The sequence below is a fragment of the Puma concolor genome, chromosome D4 (genome assembly GCF_028749965.1).
Source record: "Puma concolor isolate L17-30 chromosome D4, mPumCon1.1.hap2, whole genome shotgun sequence".
Classification (NCBI taxonomy): Eukaryota; Metazoa; Chordata; class Mammalia; order Carnivora; family Felidae; genus Puma; species Puma concolor.
This window is the reverse complement of record NC_141679.1, coordinates 58242417-58266748: the sequence shown is the minus strand read 5'-3', so window position 1 is coordinate 58266748 and position 24332 is coordinate 58242417. Positions and strand designations below refer to the sequence as shown.

Sequence of the window (24332 nt, the reverse complement as noted above, 5' to 3'; positions counted from 1 at the left end):
TGGTGTTCCCTCCTCCTGAGACATCATTGTCAATATAATTTATTCTATAAGGCAATATGGAGGCCAAGAAGTGAGTCACTTGGCTTGCATGACCAGGGTTAGATCCTGTGACCAGTGGCTCTACTGGAATTTTATGTTCTTATATGATCTTCTAAAAATCAATGGATGAGGGAAGGAAAAAAAAAAATCGACGGATGGCCTATCATTCCTTAAAGACAGATGACCACACATCAGGCTTACACATCTTGTGGAGTGGAAATGTTTGACCCTTAATGCCCAAAGGAACACTAGATGAACATCACCCATCACCCACAAGCCTTCCAAAGTTCATCTCACCTAATTCAGGGAAGAAGGGGCAGCCTTATGATAGGTGTGATATGTTTCTGTCCATATATTTTTCTTACTGGTGTACCCACAGCACCTAAACAAGACCTAGCACAGAATAAGTATTCAAAACCCATTCAGCAAATGAATGAATCTGAAATACCATGAGCAAAATTCAACCATATGGAGTCATAACCTAAAAAAGATGCTTCCCTGAACAGCCAAGGACTCTTTATATTACAAAGGAGTGTGCCAAACATGAATCCTACCCTTGTCTCCCCTGCACCCAGCCTGGGGAAAACAACAAAGAGTCTAGGGGTCTAGAATATGCCTCATCTCCCTAAGTTACGTCACAACTTGAGGCAGAGCTGAGGGCCAGCTTACAGGCCAAGCTCAAGTTGTGATGTAACTTAGGGAGATGAGGCACATTACAGGTCCAATCCTCTCATCAGATGATGAAACTAAATTGCAGAGGCAGGGCTGACCTGCCCCCAGGGCACACATCCAGGCTGCTTGGCTTCCAGGTCAGCAAGAGCTTTTTCTGAGAGCTGTGTGGTCCAGACAGGGAAGGAGGGAGAATGAGATGGCAAACCAGACGGCTGTGACAGAATACATCTTGCTGGGGCTACACGAGCACCCTAACCTAGAGATGGTCCTGTTTGTGCTCTGCCTGGGCATCTACACCATGAATGTGCTGGGGAACTCCCTCCTCATCGGCCTGAACATGCTGGACCCCCGCCTGCACAGCCCCATGTACTTCTTTCTCAGCAACCTCTCCCTCATGGACATCTGTGGCACATCCTCCTTTGTGCCTCTCATGCTGACCAACTTCCTGGAAGCCCAAAGGACCATCTCCTTCCTTGGTTGTGCCCTGCAGATGTACCTGACCCTGGCGCTGGGCTCCACAGAGTGCCTGCTCCTGGCTGTGATGGCATATGACCGTTATGTGGCTATCTGCCAGCCGCTTAGGTACACAGAGATCATGAGTAGGTGGACGTGCCTGTGGATGGCAGTGCTGAGCTGGGGGACAGGTTTTGCCATTTCACTGCTGCAATCCCTTCTCACCTGGAGCCTCCCCTTCTGTGGCCACAATATCATCAATCACTTCTTCTGTGAGATCTTGGCAGTGCTGAAACTGTCCTGTGGGGACATCTCTCTCAATGCGCTGCTATTAATCATGGCCACGGCTGTCCTGACGCTGGCCCCACTCCTCCTCATCTGCCTGTCCTACATTCTCATCCTTGCTGCCATCCTTAGGGTGCCCTCTGCCGCAGGCCGGTGCAAAGCCTTCTCCACCTGCTCTGCCCACCTCACAGTTGTGGTGGTTTTCTACGGGACTATCTCCTTCATGTACTTCAAGCCCAAGGCCAAGGACCCCAACCTGGATAAGATTATTGCATTGTTCTATGGGGTCGTGACGCCCTCACTAAACCCCATCATCTACAGCCTGAGGAATGCAGAGGTGAAATCTGCTGTCCTAGCCCTGCTCTGGGGAGACCTGCTCTCCAGGAAATTGTCCCACCTTCCCTGTTGCTCTTCAACTGTGTCACGCAAGACAGCTAGGTCCGTCATGGTAATGACTTCAAATCGCAGTGGCTGAAACCCACAGGGTTTGTTTCTCACTCCTGCGGCAGGTCATCAGCAGTAGACTGGGCAGGTGGGTCTGCTCTGAACCATTGTTTTCATCCCTCGGGGTGTCAGGATGATAACGCAGCTACCACCTGGAACATTGCTAGTCACCATGACAAAGCCTGGCTGGCTCTTCAAGCTTCATTTCCACTTTATCCACCAACGCAAGCACATGCCATGGCTAACATCAAGGGGGAGGTGAAACACACTCGCCATGTGTCTGGAAGGAGCGGGAAGACTGAGAAATCTGTGAATAGCCTAACGGTTGCCACGCCATCCTACAGTCAACCCAAGAGCCACTAGAGACGTGCCTTCCTTTTCTCTGACCATCACAACCCCACACATCGAATTAGTCACTAAGTTGAGAAAATCCACCTCCTAAGAGCTCCTAAATGGGTCCCTTCCTTTCAACGACATTGCCTAAAAAAACCTTCACTATCTCTCTCTCAAGTATCACAACAGCTGTGTCACCACATTTTTGTCCTCCAAACTCTCTTCAAAATCCTTCCTCTGCACTAGCTAACGCCCATTCAAAAAAACCCAAACAAACAAAAACAAAAACACCAAACTGATCATGCTACTCTCCTGCTTAAATCCCCCCAGTGGCTCATTTCCCATGGGATAAAAACCAGACCCCACCTCTCCATCCAACCTCATACTGGCTGCTTGCCTCAGCCCCACTCCACCCACACACACTCTCTGGGCCCAGGCCCGGCCAAACTATTCTCAGTTCCCCAACAACTATCAGTCTGCCCTGCCTCTGTGTCTCCCCCTTGCTCTTCCTTCTTGTGTCCAGACACTTCTTGACCTTTAGTTAACATCTACTGGCCACTCATCACAGACCAAGCGAGGCACAATACTGTGTCCTAAGTGCTTTACTCACTGGGGACCATTTGGAATGACAGAAATCTCAGTGGAGGAATGCAATATGGACACTGGTGACCAGAGAGAACCCTCTTCCAACACCTCGGCATTACGGAATCATTCAGCCCTCACTCAAATCTTCCCCCCTCTTCCTGAAAACCCATCTGACTCCTCCTAGCTGGGTGGGGTCTGTCCCAGCTCTGTGTCCCTCTTCAGTGCCTTCTGTACTCTGCAGACTCTGTTCTGAATCCCAGCTATTTGGGTTCATGCAACCTAATGACCTGAGTCTGTACAACCTAATATGAAGAAAATGTATTTCTGATACGGCAACAGCCCACATCTCTTGGCTCACCATTCAGTCAGCCACATCACTCTGCTCAGCGCCCCAAGGAAAAGAGAATTCAGAAAGCAGAGAACAAAGGGATTTTTCCTGGCTTTTGAGCTTCCTAGGCTCTAAAGTCTTAACAGAAGAGTCTTAAGGCATAGACAAAAGATTAGGGAGAAAAACTGAAAAGGGAGACTTTTCCACCTCCAGATTATTAAAAGATTCCCTAAGCTAGGGAGAAGGAAGAGAGAGGAGAGGACGCAGCAAGGGCACTGGCACAGAAGGGTCCAAAAGGAAGAGGCCCTGGGCCCCAATCCCGAGGACAAACCCCTGGACAGGGTTCCAGGATCTGAAGGATAGAGCAACTCATGCCTTGCTGGTCAAGTAAAACTCCCAAATAGTCCCCCAGAGGAGAAATGGCTTCGAGGGCAGCCGAGGCCTCACAGGTCTTTGCATGTGGCACAGAAGTCAGGAGAGCCTCAGCACTGAAAAGGGTTATGCAGATGGCACAGGAAAGCGCTCGGGGATGGCCTGCCTGCACTGCTGCCTGGGGACCAGGTGGAATGTGGGAACGCTCAGGGGATGGGTGCAGTGTGGACCCCGGTGACCAGAAAACTCTCTCCCAACATCTCTGCATTATATAAGATCCTTAAGACTCAGCTGTGACCCTTGTGGAAAGAGAAGAAATCCCAAACTGACGAAGGATGTTTCTCAGGCAAAATGGGGACTCAAAATAGAAGTTATGTACCGTGATATTTCTTGCACATTTGTGACTTGTACCTGCTAATCCAATTTCCTGAGACCTCAGCTTCCTTTCCTGTTGGGTGTGGGCACCACAAGGGAGGTCTGTCTTGCTAATTTAAATCATGTCAGCACACACACACACACACACACACACACACACACACACACACTCACAACTCCCTACTCCCAGTGAATGCAGCCAGCCATGAGAGGGCAAAAGCTCCAGCAGCTCATTCTGGCTGGGTTCCCGCCACCCCTGCTGATTGCCTCAGACCCTCTCTTACCCTCTCCTCCCCACACCCTTGGCCCCAGGAAAGAAGGCAGCACAGAACCAGCAAATACTTCATTGGAGACACACCAGACTCCACCTGCATCAACTCAGAATACCAGCTGCCCCAGCCCCAGCCCCATCTGTCCTGCAATCCCCCTCCCAGCACAAGACAGCATGGCACAGCCCAGATGCTGCCTTGGGAAGGAAGCCTGAGGCCAGAGTTGCTGAGCTGCTGGGAAGATCTGGAGACTCAGTTTCCCCAAGATGGACTCCATTTCCTCGGGAATGATGCCATGTTCTGAGAGGGCTTTGTCTCCCGGGGAAGGAATCCATGTCCTTAGGAGGGCTCCATATCCCTGGGAAGGACTCCACACCCCTAGGAGTGACTCCTTGGTCCTGAGGGGCTCTGTGGCCCTGCACAGGCTCCAGTCCTTAAGAAGGACTCCATGGATGCAGGAAGACTCCAAGCCTTCAGGAAGTGCGCCAGGCCCCTAGAAGAGCTCCATGTCCTCAAGAAAGACTCCGTGGCCTCTAGAAACACAACCTGTCTCTTATCCCTGGGACGGCTCCACATTCCCAGGAAGGGCTCTCTGCCCCTAGGAAGGGTTCATATTCCCCAAGGGCCAGGCCCAAAGCCCCCCCTCAGCTGGCACAGATGCTGCTGACAGTGGCCCCTCCTGGGCCCACAAGGCCCAGCTCCTCCTGCTCATTGATGCACAGCTGGTAACCGCAGCCCCGGGCCCGGGCTCCAGATGGGACCCGGTGGTCAGTCTTGGCACGTGGGGGCAGCAAGAAGCCCACACTGCCAGCGATGAGCATATGCCAAATGCTGTGAATGTAGAAGTAGTTGTCTCGGGTCTCCACAAAAGCATAGAGTAGGACAGCACTGCCTGCAATAAGGCTGCCCGGGCACAGGTAGAAAAGCCAGCGGCGCCACGTGGGTGGGTAGCAATGCCGGCGGCGGACGCTGCGTACTGTCTGGGGGAAGCAGAGAAGTAGGACTCAGGAATACGAGGCCTTGTAACCCGAGCCAGAACTGGTCATTCTCAGGCTTCCCTGGAGCCCTGGTCGCGACCTGAAGGCACCTGCCAAGACTGGAGTGGGCACCACGAGCAGCGCCATGATGATGACCGGGTCCAAGCCCATCTTACATTGAGGACCAGACACTCAGGGCCCTGCACCCAGGTGCTGCTGGGACTCCCCCCTCCCCTAGCCCTCCCAACCTTACCCAGGCTGTGGCCAAGATCCCCAGGGCGAAGAGACTGGGTCCGAGCAGGTTCCAGAGTCCATGCCGATCAAGCTGTAGAGCCATAGACAGCAGCATAGCCCCCAGCAAATACAGCACCTGGAGAAAGAGGACTCCGGGGGCTGGGCCGGGTGGGAGAGGGGCACTTGGCAATGCCCCCAGGGAGAGGTTGGGAGTGAATTTCAAGTAGACTTTGTCTATGGTTGTCCCCCAGGGCCCACTCTGGACTGACCTGCTTGACCACAGGCTGTAAACGAGCCATTGCAATGACAGTGACCCACACCGACATTAAGGAGCCCAGGAAATCACAGAACTGCAGCACATCGTAGTCCATGATGCAGAAAACCACAATGCCTGGCTGGTCACAGGCATGGTAAAACTGGAGGAAGAAATGACAGGCATTGAGAGAACCTGGGGCAGTAGTCCAGGTCCGTGAAACTGGAGAAAGAGACGATGAGGGTAGTATACTGCTGTCAGAAAAGCAGAGGTCAGAGATCACAGGCTGAGCAGAACTGGGAAATGCCTGACTGACTCCCCGCTTCTGAGAAGAATGTGGTAGGGAGGCCTGGTCTGCTTCACAAGTTGTATGTATCTGGCAGCCCCGACCCCTGTCCTCACCCTCCTAACCTTTCTGCTTCTGGAATGTACTGTGGTGAGCACCAGGCAGGCAGGGGATCCAGGTCTGTCAAACTGAGGCCAATCCTTCCCTACTTCTCATGCTCACCATGGGTCCCACCTATAATCCCCACCCCTGGCCCAAGCTGTGGGGCTGGACTCTGATCTTGTGGCCAACCCAGACCCTAAGCCACCCCTGCATATCCCAGTCTCCCCTGATAGCTCAGGCTCATCTTCAGATGCATTCATCTTCAGGCTTACATTACCTGGCCCTCTTCATCCCCTCCCACCCGATGTCACGGGTGGAGAGATGAAACAGTAAGGAAAAAGGCAGTCCCTAGGCCATGGATAAGAGCATGTCACTTTACACCACGGAAAAGAATGTAGGGAAGGGACAGTGTCCACCTATCCTCCACTGTGGGAAAGATGGTAAAGAGGAGAATATTCAGGAGCTTCAAAGGGGGTGCAGAGGACACAGGTGGAACTGGATCAGACTATACTGGGCACCCCCATTAAGGAACCAAGGTCTGCAGTCAGCCGTCCTTGGTCTGTGGTCCCAACCCCTCTGCCTCTCTGGACAATGCCTCTGGCATCCTGTGTTCCCTTATTTGTAAAAAGGGCTACCCAGGAATAACCTGAGTTCTCTTTGCCTTAGAACATCTACTGTCACCTCTCTCTGAACTTCCATGTAGAATTTATGTGATTTGATTATTTGATTATTTATTGGTATCAAACACTAATCACATGTATGGTTTTAGGACTATCTTTGGTGCAAAAATGACAGGAACATATATCCCTCTGTGTCATGTGCTATGAGCCCACCCAAAGACAAAACAGGACCTATGAGGACAAACAGCTCCAGACTGAAAACGAACATCATGGTGGCATGCTCACTCCCCCATCACCTGATACTGTCCCTGCTCCGGGTCAGGAAGACTAGATCCTTATGGTGATGAAAGAAGAAAATTTAAATGCTATAATGGGAGAAAAAAGGTTTTTGACCTATATAAACGATGAAAATCTACTCATTGGAGCTGACCTTGAGACATACTAGCAGATTTTAGGGGATCAAAAAAATTTCTTAAGATTCTGTGAAACAGTATGCTTGATCTCTGTCCCCTGCATGTCACCCCAGGGCCTCAGGGAGCCATGTCTACCAAGGGCATCTCTTGATCAGAGAAACAAGCTGGTGTCATTGCCAGGGTTGGAATGAAATACATCAGGCTGAACTGAAGCTGGGGCAGGAAAGCTGTGTTGTACCACCCAAAGGTGGCCTTTGAAGCAGCTTCATCACTGACTGAAGGGACCCTTTGGGTACAACTTGCAGCCCAGATCAACTTCTTCATCATTCTATTGAAAGGCAACCCTACATCACAAGGACTCTCTGAATCCCAAGAGAGGTGGCCTTACAGACCTCAGTGAGAGAGGTAGCCCAGCCTTCCATAGGCATAACCTTGGCTGTGGGTGGAGGGCAGGGATATCCAGTCCACAGGTGAGATAAGAGGTAGCTGAGTAATATCACAAGTCATTCCGTTCTGGCAGCAATGGGTCTCTGTCGCTTCTGGGAAGAATGGAAGTGGGAGAACCTGGTCTCCTGCTTGACTGCATTAGAGTTGAGAATGAGAAGGTGGAAGTGAGGTCAGGAAGAAGAGTTCAGGAAAAAACATTCTATCCTGACCTCAAATGACAAACCATGACACCCCAGCCTTAATCAAACAGTATCCCCTGTAGAAAAAAAGCAGATGGAAAACAGAAGCAGGTCTGTTGTGAAAACTAGAAGAATCCCATCCAGGTGCAGAGCTGCCAACAATAGAGTGGGAAAACAGACTCGAAAGTTCAGTCTCTAGAAACAAAGGATGAGAAAGAAATTGCTAAGTTTCTTTTTAGCTTGTTGAAGATTTCATCCAGTTATTCAAATTGTAAAATTTGCACCTGTGACAAAGGAAGAAATGTGAATAATGTAAGAATAGGGAGGAGCTAGGAGTTTAGAAAAAGAAAAAAAAATGAAAAAGAAAACTTAGGTGTATTAATTGGCATTGGGAAACCTTGGGTTTGATTCCTCCAAATTTTAAAGTCCTAAGCTTATGTATCTGTCTTCTGTCTTTCCCTTCACTTTGGAGGTAAAAATGCTGTCCCTTCAGAAAGAGACTGCTTTGGAATGATCACGTTTTGAGTATCCCAGGCTTTTAAGTTTGGGGACATGGCTCCCTCTTACATATTATTAAACTGAGAAAGTGAGTTCTTACTGGGAAACTCTGAGAGACTTTTCATGAGAGTCCGCATCTGCATTAATATTAGTGTTTAAACACACCTAAAAGATTTATTTATCAAATTTTTCTTTCTCTTGTATGTCCTAATTAATTGAGAATTAATTTTGGCTCCTAATCAAATCAATATTTTGGTCTTTTGCTATTTTAGCTATTGGATATTGATTATTCTCTACCTCTAAGACCAGATATAAGTACTACAGCTACTAAATTACCCAATACTGTTTTCTGATTTGGATTTCATTTTAAAACATTAATTCTACATTTCAGCCCTCACCGAGCACTTGCTCCATCTGCCTGACTTTCAAGTATTTAGGAGGAAATGCCCAAACTGGGCATTTCTGGAATGCCCTTTCTGGAAGAGGGACTTGTAATAAATCCTTCAATCTCAGATAAGAGAAGATACACATCAGCAAAAGAAAAGTAAAGCCGAATCACCTAGTAGTGAAGACACATCTAAAGGAATAATTAACTGAAGGCTGAGTTTCTCCTAGGAATTTCTCTGCACTGAAAAAAAAGAGTAGGGGATAATGGAGAGCTTGTCTCTGGAGTAGAGAGGTTTGGAGAGCAATCATTTCACTAGTATTCTATGGCTGATTATTCTCCAAGCATACTAAAAGGTCAGAGAGATTGTTTAAGGTTGTAGGAAAACCCACGGGGATAGAGTTAAATTAAAATTGCAGCATGAGGAGAACACCAATCCTGATCTGGCTACAGTTACTGCTGAATGTCTAAAAACACCATCAGTAAAGCCCATCACTGACTCCTTCATGGGGCACAATTTGCTAGGGAAACCAGCCAACAACCTGTGTCAGCTTACTTCATTGAAACTCCTCAACCTGGAGAAGACAGCATCTTGTCATTATATATTCTGGGATATACATATTTGCTTCCACCTGCTCTATTATTCGTGTAACAGAATCCATTATCCCTTGCCGTGGTACCATCTTTAACCAGGAGACACAATTTGTAGTCAACAAAGGAAAGCAAATCACTCACCACCACAGACTTCACTGGTGTAAACATATTGCCCATCTCCTAGAAGCAACCGGCTGAACAAAACACCAGAATGGCCTCCTGAAGGCTTAGTTATGGTGTCACCTGGGAGACTCTACTCTAAAAGTCTGGAATACTCTCCTGTATGTTTGGTGCCCAGTATGTGCTCGGCAAGCTCTAGTCATCTTATACTTTATGCCATATATGTTCATGAAAGCACATCCCTACTGTAATAAACTTTCCTCCATGCAGAAATAAAGAAACAAACAAACTTGTAATATCGTTGATCCGCTGAAAATTATGGGCTATTTTCTACATTGGTATTCCTTATGTTAGCAGCAATAAAAAGAAGTGATAGAAATAACACAAGAAGATAAGGGAATATTTAAGAAAAAAAATTTAGACTACAAATTGGCTTTTGTTAATATAATTCTAATTTAATTTGATACTTCCTCAGCTTTGGACAGTTCTTTACTTATGAGGTAATTTTTGAAAATTAATGTAAATTTTTTTTCTATGGAATTTTATATTTTTATAACCTAACTGTAGAGTTCATCTAATGCTTCAAAATGGAGTTATCCAGGCACTACAGAATGTAAAACTGAAAATGCAGATATATTCAATCCGTGCAAAGATTGGAATATTTGCACTCAGGATATAATGGAAGTTACTGCTATTCTTTTATTTTCTGCTTCCATTTCCTCTTGGAAAAAATCATGGGATTTTGCCAAGGGCCACTAAGAATGACTGGTGAGGTATGAGAAACAGAAGAGATATGAGAAGGCAGGCTTGTAGCCAGGATGTCAGCAGTCAACAAGGAAAGCCCCAGACATCAGCTCTGTCTGGGTCTTTGGGGAGCGGATTGTAAGGATCCGACTAGCACTGTGAAGGGCTCACGGCTTTGGACTGCATGCGTTAGAGTTGCACAACTGCAATTATTGATAGATTTCCCTTGATGACTTCTTGTATTTGGTTATATTTTCTGACCTTTTCATTGGTTCCTACCTTTTAAGAATTTGAGAACTATTTTAATTTTTTTAATGTTTATTTATTTATTTTGAGAGAGAGAGAGAATGTGTGTTTGTGTGTATGTGTGTAAAATGGGAGAGGGGCAGAGAGAGAGGGAGAGAGAGAATCCCAAGCAGGCTCCATCAGTGTGGAGCCCAATGCAGAGCTCAATCTCATGACCATGAGATCATGTCTTGTGCCAAAATCAAGAGTCAGACACTTAATCAACTGAGCCACCCAGGTGCCCCTTGAGAACTATTTTTTAAAAAAGAATTTGAGAACTATTAACCTGAGGTCATAGGTTCTCTACATACTTCAGGATTTCTGAAAAACTGAAGTCAGGTTAGAAATTTATCAATTGCCTTGCTGCCTTGGTACTTGGAGAACAATATAGCTTAGTGATTACATGTGAGGGATCTATGGTTCTACCACTCATGTTACACCTCAGACAAAGTAGGTAAACTGCCCTCATCTGCAAACATGGATGATAAGGGCACCTATTTGGGTTCCTGGGTGGTTCAGTCAATTAAGCATCAGACTCTTGATTTCAGCTCAGGTCATCATTTCACAGTTCGTGGGACTGAGCCTGAGTTAGGCTCTACACTGATAGCCTGAAGCCTGCTTGGGATTCTCTCTCCCCCTCTCTCTGTCTCTCCCCTGCTTGTGCACATGTGCTCGCTCTCTCTCTCTCTCTCTCTCTCTCTCAAAATAAATAAACTTTTTTAAAAAAAGTACTTATCTATTACTCTAGTGCTATTGTGAGAACTCGGTTAGCAGTGCCTGACACACTAAATGTTATTTTATTATTACCATTATCTGAACTGGTCTTGCTGCATACAAAATCAAGTGCTGGATTTGTGACCTGTTTTTCTTTTAATGTATTTTACATATTATGCAATGTATTTTGCATTTTAAATATTTTACATATTTACACTTTGAACTCCTGAAGAACAAACCTACTGTCTACTCCCATGCCCTGGATAGGACTCGATGCGCTACTCCCAGGTATAGACTGTCCTGGATTTGAAGACAGGGAAGACTGTCATTTACTGCCCTGGGACTGTTACCTGCAATATGATCAATGGGTCCTTAAATGCAGACTGTGGAGGAACGAAGTAAGTCTAGACTAAGTAAAGAATGGGAAAGGAAGAGAGATGGGAACTTGCCCAGGAAAACTGGATGACTAGTAGCTCTACATTTTGGCCCATGTGGTAAAAGAACAGGGGTTAGAGCAAGACTTCAGGCAACACCTCAGAGGCCAGGATCTTTTCCTTGATCTTTTGCTTATTATCCTGTGTGTTTCTCTTTTGTAAGTAGACTCCACACCTGACATGGGGCTTGAACTCACAACCCTGAGATCAAGAGTCACCTGGTCTACTGACTGAGCCAGCCAGGCATTCTGCTTATTATCCCATTTAAGAAAGTGGAAGCTCTGTATGTGATGTCAGTCACTGCAGGCTCCCCTGGTGTTCCAACTGGGGAAAAGGCCTTTTCTGTCAAGGACAATTTGCCACTGTATCCAGAATATGAGGAGTCATCTGGCATACTAAACATTCTAGAGCCAATGCCCAGATGTTCGTGCAAAGTGCAGAGAATGGACACAGTCTCCCCACATGCTCCAGGCTCCTAACACACTCAGGTACTCTTACTAACTATGAATTCCATTAGATCTGCATGCATCCAGGAGTGGGCTGGTGGAACAGTTGTTGCTAGAGGATGCGGTAGCAACAGTATAAAGGGCATCTGGCAGTAAAGAGAAACACTCTCTACTATAAAAATAGAATGAGGCACTGTCAGAGCAGGTCTAAAAGGGGTGGGGGGCAGCCAAGCAAAATTGGAGTGTGCCCTTCTCACCCAGCTGAAGAGGCCAAGGTCTCTCTACAGGGCATGGTTATAGCCTCCTCTTCCTCATTTGTGCATGAACATCCTGGAGGACCCTACAGCATGCCCCTCAATTCACCCCCTACTTTCTCCTGAATGATAAGTAGGACTTTTGTGATTTGGACATATGTGTGATCTATTAATGCTGAACAAAACGGAAACACATATTGATTTTTGTGATTCTTGTTGCCAAGACAAGAGGAAAGTCTGAATCTATCTAAGATTTCTGCAGTGCTCATAAGCAGGCACTATATGTCACCAGATGCCAAGAGTCCAGAGATGAGCTGAAAAGATCCCTAGATGCAGCATCTCAGGGGGAAAATCTACATGGGGGTTACATCACAGTCGCAGGCTCACTCCTCTACCTTTTCCTTTCACTGTGATGCTTGCTCTAATATGAACTTTTCTGTTTGTGGAGGAGTGGGAAGACACGGAGAGGGGATTGTGGACATTCTGTAATGGGAGGGTAAGGATTTAAAACTATACTAATCTACATCAAAATATGCTCCTTTGAGCTGGAATTTTATGTCACACCACCACTTCCCATGATGGCTCAGGACGTAGCTGAGTCCATAAGATTTCTTAGGATCCCAAGAGCCAGAATGCTCTATAAACTACCCAGGTAGAGACATCCTCTCTGTCTTCCAAAAGCTCTCAGGAGAGTTCAAGGAGGCCATGGTGACTAAATGGGGATACACCTTCTCATACCATAAGAACATGCTGAAGATGCAGAAGTCCCCAGGACAATGAGGAACATGAACACAGTGTAGCTAGCCCTCACATCATGAGAAGTGGAGACTCCGTACAGAGACATGAGAGAAAGTGCAGATCCCTTGCCACCATTCAGAGTGGAAAGGTGAAGCTGTGGACACCGTTCCATACCATAAAACAGCCAGGGTGTTTAAGTAAAGGTCTCCTTGGCCCCTGGGGTGTGACACAGCTGGAGAACACACTGTTTCTAGTGGCTGTTGCTTATCTTAAGTTACAAACGGCCTTGTTAATTTATCCCAATGTGCCTTACAAAAATTACTATAGTCTTCGCATGCCATGACACTGCTGTAGAAGACATCGTTGAAAAGGAGACATCCTCATATGATGAAGGTGTAGACATCCCCACATCCGTGGAAAACACGGTGGAAATGCAGACCCTCACCCATCACCATGAAATAAGGACTTGGTGAAGACACAGATGCACCGCATACCGTGGAGAAGAACATGGTGAAGGTGTAGACAGCAGCCTCCAGCACATATCGGCTCCGAATGGCCAGGACCACGGGTGGCAAAAACATGAGGTTGCTCAGGCAGAGCAGAAGTGTGGACAGCAGCTGGAATCCATAAGTGAGCGCATCTGCACTGTCAGTGCAGCCCCAGCCCCTCCACCCTGCGAGGGGGGAGAGCACAAGGTGGAAGGTGGAAGAGGGCCCAAGGCAGCCACGGTTGGGTTCGGGTTGGGCAGACACTTCTGCTGGCGGCCTCTTGCCAGGCGCAACGTCACAGCCGGTAGTGGGTGGTCTCACCCTGGCTCGGCCCTCCAATTCTCTCCAAACCCATTCTCAGTTCCAGCTGCCGCCCCGCAGTCCAGACCAGCCCCCCACACCCCCCACCCAGGAGCCCACCGGCGCGGCTCCCTGGCCAGCCCAGCCCGCTCACCGGCCTTGCACTCGCAGGCCGCGTACAGGTAGTTGTGCGTGCGCAGCAGCTTGCACTGGCCATAGGGCCCGCAGTCGTCCACGCAAGGGGACAGGAAAGTGCGCAGCCGCACCTCAGCCGTCGCGTTCCGGCACCGCACGTACCTGCGCACATGAGGGCCGTGGTCACCTGCGGCCCCGGCCAGGCCACTACTTCCCTGTCCCAACCCCGCCCTGCCCCGCCCCGCTCCGCTCACCGAGGCCCCACGCCGCACAGAGAGCGGAGGGTCAGGAACCAGGTCCCGGTCTGTGGGAAGGGGATTCGCAGCCTGGCCACTCTGGAAGTGGCACTGACGGAGAGGAGGAAGCCAGCCAGGGACTCTTAGAGAAGGGAGAAGAGGGCATATATCAGTGAGAGGGAGGAGGAGTCAGTATGGGGTCAAGACCTAAAGAACCTTCACCCACCTGACCCTACTTCCCTAGCCCATCCTTTCTCCATACCATCCCCTACTGCCCCAGCCCCAGACTTAAAGCCTCCTCTGCTTCTCCTGTTCCTCACCCCCACCTTTAGAACAGGTCACTGCTGCATCCCCCAGGCTCAAGGGCACCTCGTGAGTCAGGCATCCGAACACTGTCACGTTTTCCTGGCGCAGGGAGCTCTGAGGAGGGCAGGTATGAAGAAGAGGCAGTCACACCCTCCAAGCCCTACCACCACCCCACCGCCCCCAGACTCCTACACCTGTTAACCCTTCTCCAGAAACCCCTCCAAGAGCTCGCTGGACATCCATTCCTGTAGGTGCTCTCCACGCCAAAGCCTGCCTTTCTCCTTCTCCCCGTCTTTTTCTCTCCTTCTCCCTCTCTCGTCTCCATTCTTAGAACAGAAAAACTGGAGAACACCAGATCTTCCACAGCAGAGATCTTTCAAAAACTAATGAGAAGGAAAGGCCTAATTCTGAATGTTGTCTTTGAGCAGAATTGTTTAAACTCTGTCTAGGCAAGGGAGAACATCCTGTTTCAGTCCTGTCTAGCTTGCTGGAGGGAATAGGAGGGGGACTGTTGCTGGATGTAGAAACTAGTTGTGAACAAAGGTAAGTGTAAGGTTTTCAGTCACCTTCTTATCTTCACCTGGGTCTGAAGGCAGGAGGCGTGTAAAGAAATGTATTCTTCCTCAGGTGAAGTGATCCTAGGTACTAAATATCAGTAACAGAATGCCCGAGGGGTTAATGTAGCAACCTGTCTGGGATTTAAAGAAACCAGATATCCACAGGACTAAACGTAAGGAGTGTCTACAACAATAAAAGTAACAGGATGCCATAAGCTCACCTCATTCAAGAAGGATTTGAGGTAGCTTATTAAATGCATATAATAGGATGAAGTAAATGCATGAGGGAAATTTAAAGATCAAGATAAGAAAATAAAGTCTGTCTCTAGCTGTGAGCCATATATTTGATGCTGACTTCCAAGCAACCAAAGCAAAAAAGGAAACATAATGAGTTACCAGATTTTATCTTATGAGTCCATAAGATAAAATTTAATCGGAGTCTCAGAAGTACAGCATCCAAAGGGGTGGTTCTCAGGAAAATTCTAATGAAAGAAGCACTGTATTCTGTCATGCATCCTGTCCTCAACCACAAGGGTGAATTTCATACAACTTGCTTATAACTTCCTTCAATGCAAGCCAGGGTAATATGCCAGAGTATTCCATAGAAATCATTCTAGTGGGAAGCCAAAGGAAAAATGTCCTCTAGGTATGCAGTTCTGTGATCCAAGTGTTCAGTTCTTGATTCCAAGGGGAAAAAAATTAAAATACTTGGAGGGAAAAAGCATAGAAGATGAGCCAACATCTTTCAGAATAAATATAACGGACTGTTTGCAGTGGGTAACAAATGTCATGGCATATAGATGGGTGTAATATAAGCGGATGAATGCAGAAGGGCCAGGGAGGAGCCATGGGGGGGTGGGGACACTGGCCTTCTACTCTCAAGACACTGAGGAAGAACAAGTATGCGTGGTGCTGGTCTCTGAAATGGGTGCTACAGTTTCAAGGTCAAATCAAGACCTCACTGTCACTGCCCAAAGGCAGTAAGAGTCCAAATTTAAGTATGAAAATAAGGAATGTCTTCAGGTTGAAGAATCTGCTCTGTCCTGACCAGCAGAAGGACAAAAAGTTCTGAGCCATGTGCCATAAAAGACCACATCTAGCCACAGATCAGGTCTCAGGTTGGCTGATAAGAAAATGGTGCCTGCCCCCGGAGCAGGGGAATAATAGAGTTAAAAGCCTGGCTGGGGAAACAGTACATAAATTATTGGATCAATGCCAGTCTAAGACAGTCACTAAGGTCCTGATACAGGACTCTGCCCTCAGCCCAGTCTTATTTAATGCTGAAAATAATGAAGCCTGGCTCTTCGAGTGTGTGAATTACATAAAGCAGGGAAGACCCAAGGCCCAAACTAGTATTAGGCAATGGCTCAAAGATGGACATGAATTCTTCCATTCAAGTTACAAAGTTCACTGCAAAAATATGAGACAGGAATGGGCAGCAGTTCACAGGCAGGCTCAGAGCATGAAAATGTGTATGCCCCTTGGTTGCAAGTAGATAAACACAGAAGTTAATATGAAAAAGGACTGAGAGGACACACAATTTTATGTCTTCGACTTTCCAAAACTTTTACATGTGATCCTATTATTTTTATAATAAAAAAGTAAGTGTCTACAACTGTTTTGAAGAAAATAAAAATGAAAAAGGAAAAGACCTCAAGATGTTAGTTCACCGCGGCCCCAGGTGATTCCCCAGTGTGATGTGGAAGCTGAAAGAGGGAACTGGATCTCAGGCTGCACAAACACCACCTGCCACCCTGGTCAGACCCCCTTGGATCACTGATCTCAGAGACACCATGACCAGAGGAGACAGCAGAGGATGGGAGATGTCTAAGATGCTGAGATTGTTCAGCTTAGGGGAGATTGAGGGGCATATGAAGGACTGTTAAAATAAGACGGCATATAACAACTGTACCACACCGATACAAGGTGTAAATAATAGAGGAAACTGTGCAGGGAAAGAGGGGGGATATAGGAACTCTCTACTTTCTGCTCAATTTTTCTATAAGCTTAAAACTTCTCTGAAAAATCAAGTCTATTAATTTAAAAAAAAATAAAAAGGACAAGGATAGATTTACTGGCAATAGCTTCAGGGGCAAAACAAAGATTGGTGGATAGAAATCCACGGAGGCAGATTTTCATGGAATGTGAAGACTGCCTTTAGCAATCAGAGCTAAATATGGACTGCATGGCCTTAAGAGGTGATGAACTCCCCATCACAGGAGATTTGCAAGAAAAGCGAACACCTGCCATAGAGACCCTTAGGAAGCGGAAGGTTAACCTATAAAACTGGGATAAGTTTAGCCCACTCTGAGTTGCCCTGGCTGACCTAGCCCATCTGTAGTAAAGTCAATACTCAGGGGAATGTTTTTTGACCAGAATTGGGCTGAGACATGGTCGCTAATCATAAAGTTGGTCAAAAGGAACCCAGATATGCTTCCAGAAGGAGTTAAGAGCCCCCACACCCCTGACACCTTCTCCTTTAAGTTCCCCTCCAGGACAACTTTCCCCCCTCCCCCCACCGCCCCCGCTGCTTTCCACCAAGAGTACCACATTGAGCTGGAGCTCCAGGCTGAGGACGCCCCCACTGTCCAGCACTGGCAGCAGCCTCAGGGCAAACACTGCCGGGCGCTCAGGGGGGAGGGCCACGCTAGGGCCAAAGAAGATGTAGAAGTGGACAGAGAAGGTATCCAGTTCATTACGCAGCGTTGGGCGCACTGGCCAGCAGTGCTCTGGTGGAGATGTGGCCCCAGGCCCCTCAGGAGAGGCCCCCAGGGATGGCGGCTCTGGGGGCAGTGGTTGGTTGCCCAGGGACTGGGGCATGTTCATGGCAGCTCCAGGGACCAGGACACGGGACAGGCTGGGCTGCGGGCACTCTGTGGGCAGAGAAAATCAGTGCTGGGGCCTGCTGCCCTCACAAGCCCTGCAGCCCCACCACAAACCAGATCTGAGCCAGACAGGAATTAGCAAAGGGTAGGGAGAGACAAGAACTAGAATCAAATGTCCCTTGGGAATATGGGGCATCCAGGGTCACAGGATCGGGCCCAGGGGGTTCCTAGTGGTCACAGCTAATGTCATGTCATGTGGAGGGAGTCCAAGTCATCTGTCCCTCCCTAAGGGCAGTGAAGACACTGTTGAAACAGATGATGGGCCCTCTCAGTGTTTGGCATGGGCTTTGGCAAGGGCGGTGGTTTTCGATGCCCCTGCCTACCCTAGGAAACTGAAAAAGAGACTAAGCCAAGGAGAGTATTGAGGTCCCTTAGTTAGCCCCAAATCTGGTGCAAAATAATGATCTGAAGGCCTTCCAACAAATCAAAGCTCCAAGTTGGTAGGGCTTTTGGGAGTGTAAAGGAGCCTGGGTGGAGTTGAGCAGACTACAGGGACATGGCAGAGGGTCAACGAACACAGCCACCACGCTGCCTCTTCCCAGCCACAGATATCAGCACAGGCTGAGTGGCAGTGCCAGAGGCAGATGTGGGGCTTCTGACCTTGCAACCGCACACACAGCTGGAAGCGGATGGTCCTGCCAGGACCCCGGGATGGTATCTCCACACGCACGTAGACCCAGTGCCCCCAGGGGGGGAGTGCCAGCTCCAGCTGGCACATCGAGGCACCTCCACAGGATACAGAGCTTGAGTTGTGCAGGGGTGGGGCCTTGGGACGTAGGCGCAGTGTCAGGGGGCAGACCGATGCCCCACGGCTCCCCACACATACCAGCTGTGCTGAAACCCTGTAAGTAAAGCTGGGCACAAAGACCCTGGACAGAGGGGAGGTTGGGGGTAAGAAAGGACAGGTGAGAGGGTGAGAAGGACACCAGAATGAAGAAAACACTAGGAAGAAGTTAGCAGGAAGGGACAGGGGATAACAGGAGGTCTTTTCAGGTCCTCCTGTCCATGCTGAGAGAGAGGGAGGCAGGGGTCCAACCCACCCTCAGGGCTTTGGGTGGCCCAGCAGCCCAGGTTGGCCACAGGGTGAAAAGAAGCCAAAAGAACGCTATTGCCTATTTGAGGCCAGGGAAGGAAGAGGGAAAGGAAGAGGGAAAGGATCAGGTCTGGGGGAGTATCTGACTTACTTGTACAGGGCTGAGCGATTGTGCGGGGAGAGGGTTTGCTCTGAGGGACGGCCAGGCACCAGCACAGCAACATCCAGCAAACGCCGGACAATCAGCTGCGGCTGAAGGAGGTACTGACACTCATCCTGGAGACCCTGAGACAAAAGCAGGGGTGGTGGGAGGGTAGAGACAGCAAGGGTGATACTAAAGCAAGGCAAACAGAATCTGCTGAGGGGTCGGGGACAAAGCTCCTCTGGCCTCTTGCCCCCAGAGCTAGGATTGAGGTCTCTCTAGGCCCTAGGTCCCTCCTGCCTTGTCTGCACCTCTGTCTTTCCTAGGTCTCTAGGATCTGCTGTGATCCTCGGCCTTGGCTGTTTGGGGACTCAAACCCAGTCCTTCCTGACAATCAGGCCCGCTCCTCCTCCACTCTAACTCCTCCTCCTGAGCAGTCCTGGACCATCCCTTGATGCAATTTCAAACTACCCCATTTCCCCTCCAAGCCCTCAAAAACTTAGAACACCGGCTCTCTTTGGGGGTTAGAAAGCTCCTTGAGGCCTCCAGTCCAAACCCACCGGAGCCTACTAATCTGAATCTTTAATTTCTTTTATCCCCCACCTGCCCTCCCAAGAGCTTGTCCAGCCTCTGCTTTAACACCTCCAGGAAAGGGCCACTCTACCTCCTAGGCAACCTCCAGACTGTAAACAGCTTGAAAACAGGATCCTTGTCTTATTTTATTTTTGCTCCCCCAGACATGGAACCTAATATAAAGTGCATACCTCACAGATGAATGTCTGCTGAATATATGAACCAATCAATCAATCAACACAGCTGGGGGCAGCTCTGATGTTTATGAAGCCAAAGCCTGTTTTCTGTCTCCCCTCCCACTGCTCTGCCTCAGGAGACCCACAGATTCATCTGCTTCTTCTGAATCAGGCTAGGTTTCTTCCGTTGCTGGACAACAGTCACATCTAAGCTGCTCTTCTGGGTGAAATCCCTGACCCTTGTCGACTCAGTTCACACCACCTGGCACACACAGCCTCCTCACTCTTCAGTGGGCACAGTCCCTTTATTCTGGTTCCTCTTCTGCAACATCTGCAGCTACCTAAGCCCACCAATCCTAGCAATTCAGAGGATGGGGTTCCTGATTAGGCTTCTCTGTTATTCTGGACAAATGGCCTTATGTGGGCCCACTAAACTGGAGGCTACTGTTTATTTATGTGGTTATTCTGACCAAGACAAACCTCTAAACCTCATTCTGACAAATGTTGCAGGCTCTGACATCCTACCGAGTTCCATACCATGGAATAAGCCAGCCAAGGCACTGACTTCCAGCAAAACTCCACAAGGCTGGAAGAAGGCCTTGACGGATGCCAGGCCAGAAGATCTCACTACCCTTCGCCTGGAATTCTTCTGTGCCTTTTGCAGCATTGCATCCTCAATGCCTAGCACACCCCTGGCAAATACTAGGTGATAAAAAAGAGGATCCTTTCAGAGAGCTCTTCAAACTACCTAGTTGCTCAGAGACCTCCATCTCTGATATCCAAAGCAGATCCCTCATCTTTGGTGTCAAACCCTAAGGCCCAGAAATACTAACACAAGGCATCTCATCAACCCTACTTCCTAGGGCAGGAATTACCACCACAATAACTTTGCAGTAAGCAAGCCCCAAGGGTGGAGGCTCACACTTGGGAGGTGGCTCATTTCCTTGCAGGATGGACAATTCAGGGGAAGAGATACTTTCCTCCACATCTTTCTTGCTGTTGGCTTAACTGAAGGATTAGTGGACATGACCTCAATGGTTAAAATGCATTCCTTCCTTAAACTGTATAATAGGCACATCTAACACTCCTCCTTTATTGTGGAAGGAAGCACTCAATCGGTGAAGAGCAGGGAAGGTGCAGAGGTACAGCAGCCTTCGCCCTATGATAGGGCAAGAGAAAGGGCACCAGAAGCCAGGTCTTCAGGAGCTGCCAAGGCATGAGCCAGGTGAGAGAGTCCAAACTGAGCCAACATCAGCAGTCATGTAAGGAACAGGGCCAAAGCAAGGACACTTGAGAAACCAGGAGGGCCAAAGTGAGAAGTAGAGTGCGAACCAGTGTGAAAGAAGCTGGGAAGGAAAGCCTTCAACTGAACCCTAAATGTCCTAGTATGGCTGGGCTGAGTTTCCTAAGGAAGGCCTGAGCAGGGTAGCTAGACTCTGGATAGGGCTTACAGACTAAGATGCCCAAAGACACTTGCCCTTCTCTGTAGGGATATCCCAGTACCCAGCACAATCCCTGGCCCACATTCGGTCGGCACCAATCAACATGGAAGAGTGCTGGACAGACTGCAGGGGGCAAGAGTGGAAGCAGGGAGAGGCCTGGGAGGTTACTGCAGTGGTCCAGGACAAAGCTCAGGGAAGGTATGCTCAGAGTGGAAAGAGAGAAGTGGATGCCTCCAGAGCACGCTTTAGAAGTAGAGTCAACAAGACTTTTTCTTTATGGAGTAGCTATAGAGAATTAAAGGGAAAAGAAGAATCAAGTATGACACCAAAATTTGGAGCTTGAACAAATGGTGAATAGCAGTGCCAATTTATGGAGAAGAAAAGAGAGAGAAGAGGCTTAGCCTAGAAGAAGTAAAATGGGAATCAAAGAGATTTTTACTTTTGGCTTTGTTTTGATTTGTACATGCTAAGTTTGAGACATTTCTTGGACATCCAATCAGAGATACCAAGTAAGCAGTTAAATACAAAGTCTGAAGTTCAAAGAAATGAGGACTCATGGAATACACTTGGAAGGCATAACCTATAGGTGGTATTTAAAACTATTCTTCTGGGGACACCTAACAAGAGAAAGGAGAAATAAAAAAGGAACTGTCTCAGGACCTAGCACTGGGGCCCCACAAGAGGAGACACCAAGAAAGGACACAGAGAAGGAGGAAGAGGTGGACAGGAGGAAAATAAGGACAGTTCTGTAAAGTCACAATGGCCAAAAGGAAAAAGTGTTTCAGTTAGGAAAGAGTAATATAAGGAACTAGTTAACAGGTAGTTACTACTTAACTCTGGAGAGGGGAAGTGGGGACCGGAAGGAGATGAAAGGAAGACTTACTTTTCACTGTATGCCTTTTGTACCTTTCGAATGTTGTACCAGGTGCATATATTACCTATTTGAAACACAAATATAATAATTTAGAAGGTGGAGGAAGAGCAGAATGAGCACTGTTAGTAGGTTTTAATCTCTTCAAGTTGAGACACAGAGCTTCACTTGGTCTTAATTGGTGGATTCAGCCGAATCCTTTCTTCTCTAGTCTGTTTCTTTGTTTTCCTATCCTTGTTTTCATTATTTTACCTGCTTTCATTTACTTTCAAATCTTGGAGCCGGAAAGAGGAAGCATTTGAGGAGAATCCTGCTCCAGACATTTGGAAAACTTTCCCCTAATGAGCCATGTGGGTGCCAGATGTTATCTACAATCCAAAGGCCAGTCCCTCAGTGCAGGCTGGGCACCACAGAACGAGCACATGCTCCGAGACAGGGAAAACAAGGTGATGGAGGGCATGAGACAAGACAGAAGAGGTTGATAGGAAAAGGGGGAAAAGGAAAGGAGAAGTGAGATCAGTTTTGGACACTATGAATTTGAGAAGATGGCAGAAGAACAATAAAAATATGCCATGCCCTCACTACGTGCCAGGCTCTGTGCTGGGTGCTAGGAATACAGCAGTGAATGGCATGGACACAGGAGCTCGCAGAAGCTCTCCACAGAGCTCAGGAGAATGGCCAGAGCCAGATAACTCACTTCCCTTTTACCAGCTCTTAAGGATCCCAATCACTCTCAGGATAAAGTTCAAGCGTCTAGGTCCTTCACCATCTGCTCTGCTCACCCCTCCAGCTCTCTCACCCACTCCAACAACCACTCCACACTGAACCACTTCAGTTCTCCCTTCTGTGCTTTAGCCCATGCTACGCCCACCACCTGGAATGCCTTTCCTTACCTTCTCGACATCAGGCCTCACTTCCTATTTCCTAAAACCGCCTCCACCATACTACCAAGCCGAGTTAGCCATCTCTCCTTTGTCCTCTTAAAACATCTCCTGTATCTCACGAATATACATCTTATTTATCTGTGTCCCTCACACCCAATCCAAGGTCAGAGACAAAGCAGGTGCTCAAGGACTATAGGTCCAAAGCTGAGGAGGACCCTAGAAACAGTGCTGCCTTCTTATGGTTGGGACTCCAGACCTCACCCGAGGCGAAGCCTCACAGGAAGTCAGGACAATGGTATAAGGAGAAAGCAAGTCAAGAAGATGGAGCCCTGGAGGAATGCTCTGGACAGTTCATCCACAGGATTGAATCTACGGAATTACCCAGAGAACTTAAGAATCCTTAGAGGCCCATGTAAGATTCCAAAAGATAATCTAATTCTTAGGGGAACCAAAAGGATGATCCTTGCCCATCCCTACCCTGAAGCCTCTAGAAGAGTCCTTGTCTAAAGACCTACATCTCTCATGGTATCCAGGTCTGCTGCCATTCATTGGGTAAGGTATAACTGTGCCCTCTTGTCTCTAATGTTGCCACATCCCAGAAGTTCTGCTGGCTAACCCTCCAGCCTGCAGTTCCAAATCCCCAGACTCTACTTCCTATATCTAGATGCAAATGGCTATGTCAAGGCTAGTTCTGACCTCTCCTAACCAGGTGTTAGCTCCTATAATCCCAGTCCAGGCCTAGGCCCCAGGTTCCTCCTGCCCATCCAGAAAGGTTTTTGGATAACTAGAACAGGGCTTCAGAAGAATTCTCCCTGTCAGTTCTCACAAAGAGAGTCAAGGATCAAAGTTACGATCAGGAATGGGCTCTTTGGGATTTGGCCAAAGACCTAAGATATTCCTCAGAATAGAATAACCCTTGGTTCTGAAGAGAGTCAAGATCCACCCAGAACCCAGAGGCATTTCCAGGTGAGTTACTAACATGCTGTCATCCAGAGGACTCCCAGGCCTTGACAGGAAATTCTCTGGCACATCACTCTCAGGAAAAACAGACCTATCACTGAGGCCTCAGGAAGCTACCTCAGACCTAGTTCGCATCTCTGATAACAGCAGTGCCGGTGCACTTGTCCCTGTACAATTCTCAACTCATTCAAAAGCCTCACAAGACCTTCTCTGAACACCAAGCTATAGCAGAAGGAGGAAAGGCAAGCCTGATACAATCACAGAGCCACAGCCCTCAAGAAACTCAGCCTGAAGAGATATATCTGAGTCAAAGCTTCACCTAATTGGAAATTTCTGCCCCTTTCAATTCTCAATGGCCAAGTCCCACTACATTTCATGTTCTTCAGCATCCTGTTCTTTAAATTCTTGCTCCGTTCATACTCAGTCCTTCACCCTTACCACTGGCCCCACACACATAACCATCCCA

At 48.1% G+C, this 24332-nt stretch overlaps 2 protein-coding genes across 14 annotated transcripts in view; one reads left to right on the top strand and one right to left on the bottom strand.

Moving 5' to 3' along the window:
• Nucleotides 1-24332, bottom strand: part of TMEM8B (transmembrane protein 8B) — a 69298-nt gene that overhangs the window by 38309 nt on the left and 6657 nt on the right. For 3 of the 13 annotated variants that reach the window (XR_015242820.1, XR_015242819.1, XM_086683475.1), the window contains exons 4-12: nt 18970-19103; nt 18386-18654; nt 17448-17773; nt 14364-14457; nt 14056-14179; nt 13821-13963; nt 13373-13551; nt 5636-5782; nt 5386-5525 (exon numbers count right to left, since the gene is read on the bottom strand). Coding sequence is in view for 6 of the 13 variants with exons in the window: in XM_086683475.1 (XP_086539601.1) it covers nt 5386-5525; nt 5636-5782; nt 13373-13551; nt 13821-13963; nt 14056-14179; nt 14364-14457; nt 17448-17773; nt 18386-18654; nt 18970-19103 (1556 nt within the window). In the remaining 7 variants the exon portion in view is untranslated. Of the gene's footprint in view, nt 1-2810; nt 5136-5385; nt 5549-5635; nt 5783-13372; nt 13552-13820; nt 13964-14055; nt 14180-14363; nt 14458-17447; nt 17774-18385; nt 18655-18969; nt 19104-24332 lie in introns of those variants that run through there. The other 10 variants (XR_015242821.1, XM_086683476.1, XM_086683472.1 and 7 more) reach the window with 9 other exon arrangements.
• LOC112848505 (olfactory receptor 13C7-like) lies at nt 908-1924 on the top strand. Its single transcript, XM_025912243.1, has one exon. It carries the CDS (start codon nt 908-910, stop codon nt 1922-1924), a length of 1017 nt encoding a protein of 338 aa, XP_025768028.1.

Excerpts from the sequence above, each read along its gene's own strand:
- LOC112848505 (XM_025912243.1), top strand. The coding sequence starts at position 908 with ATGGCAAACCAGACGGCTGTGACAGAATACATCTTGCTGGGGCTACAC.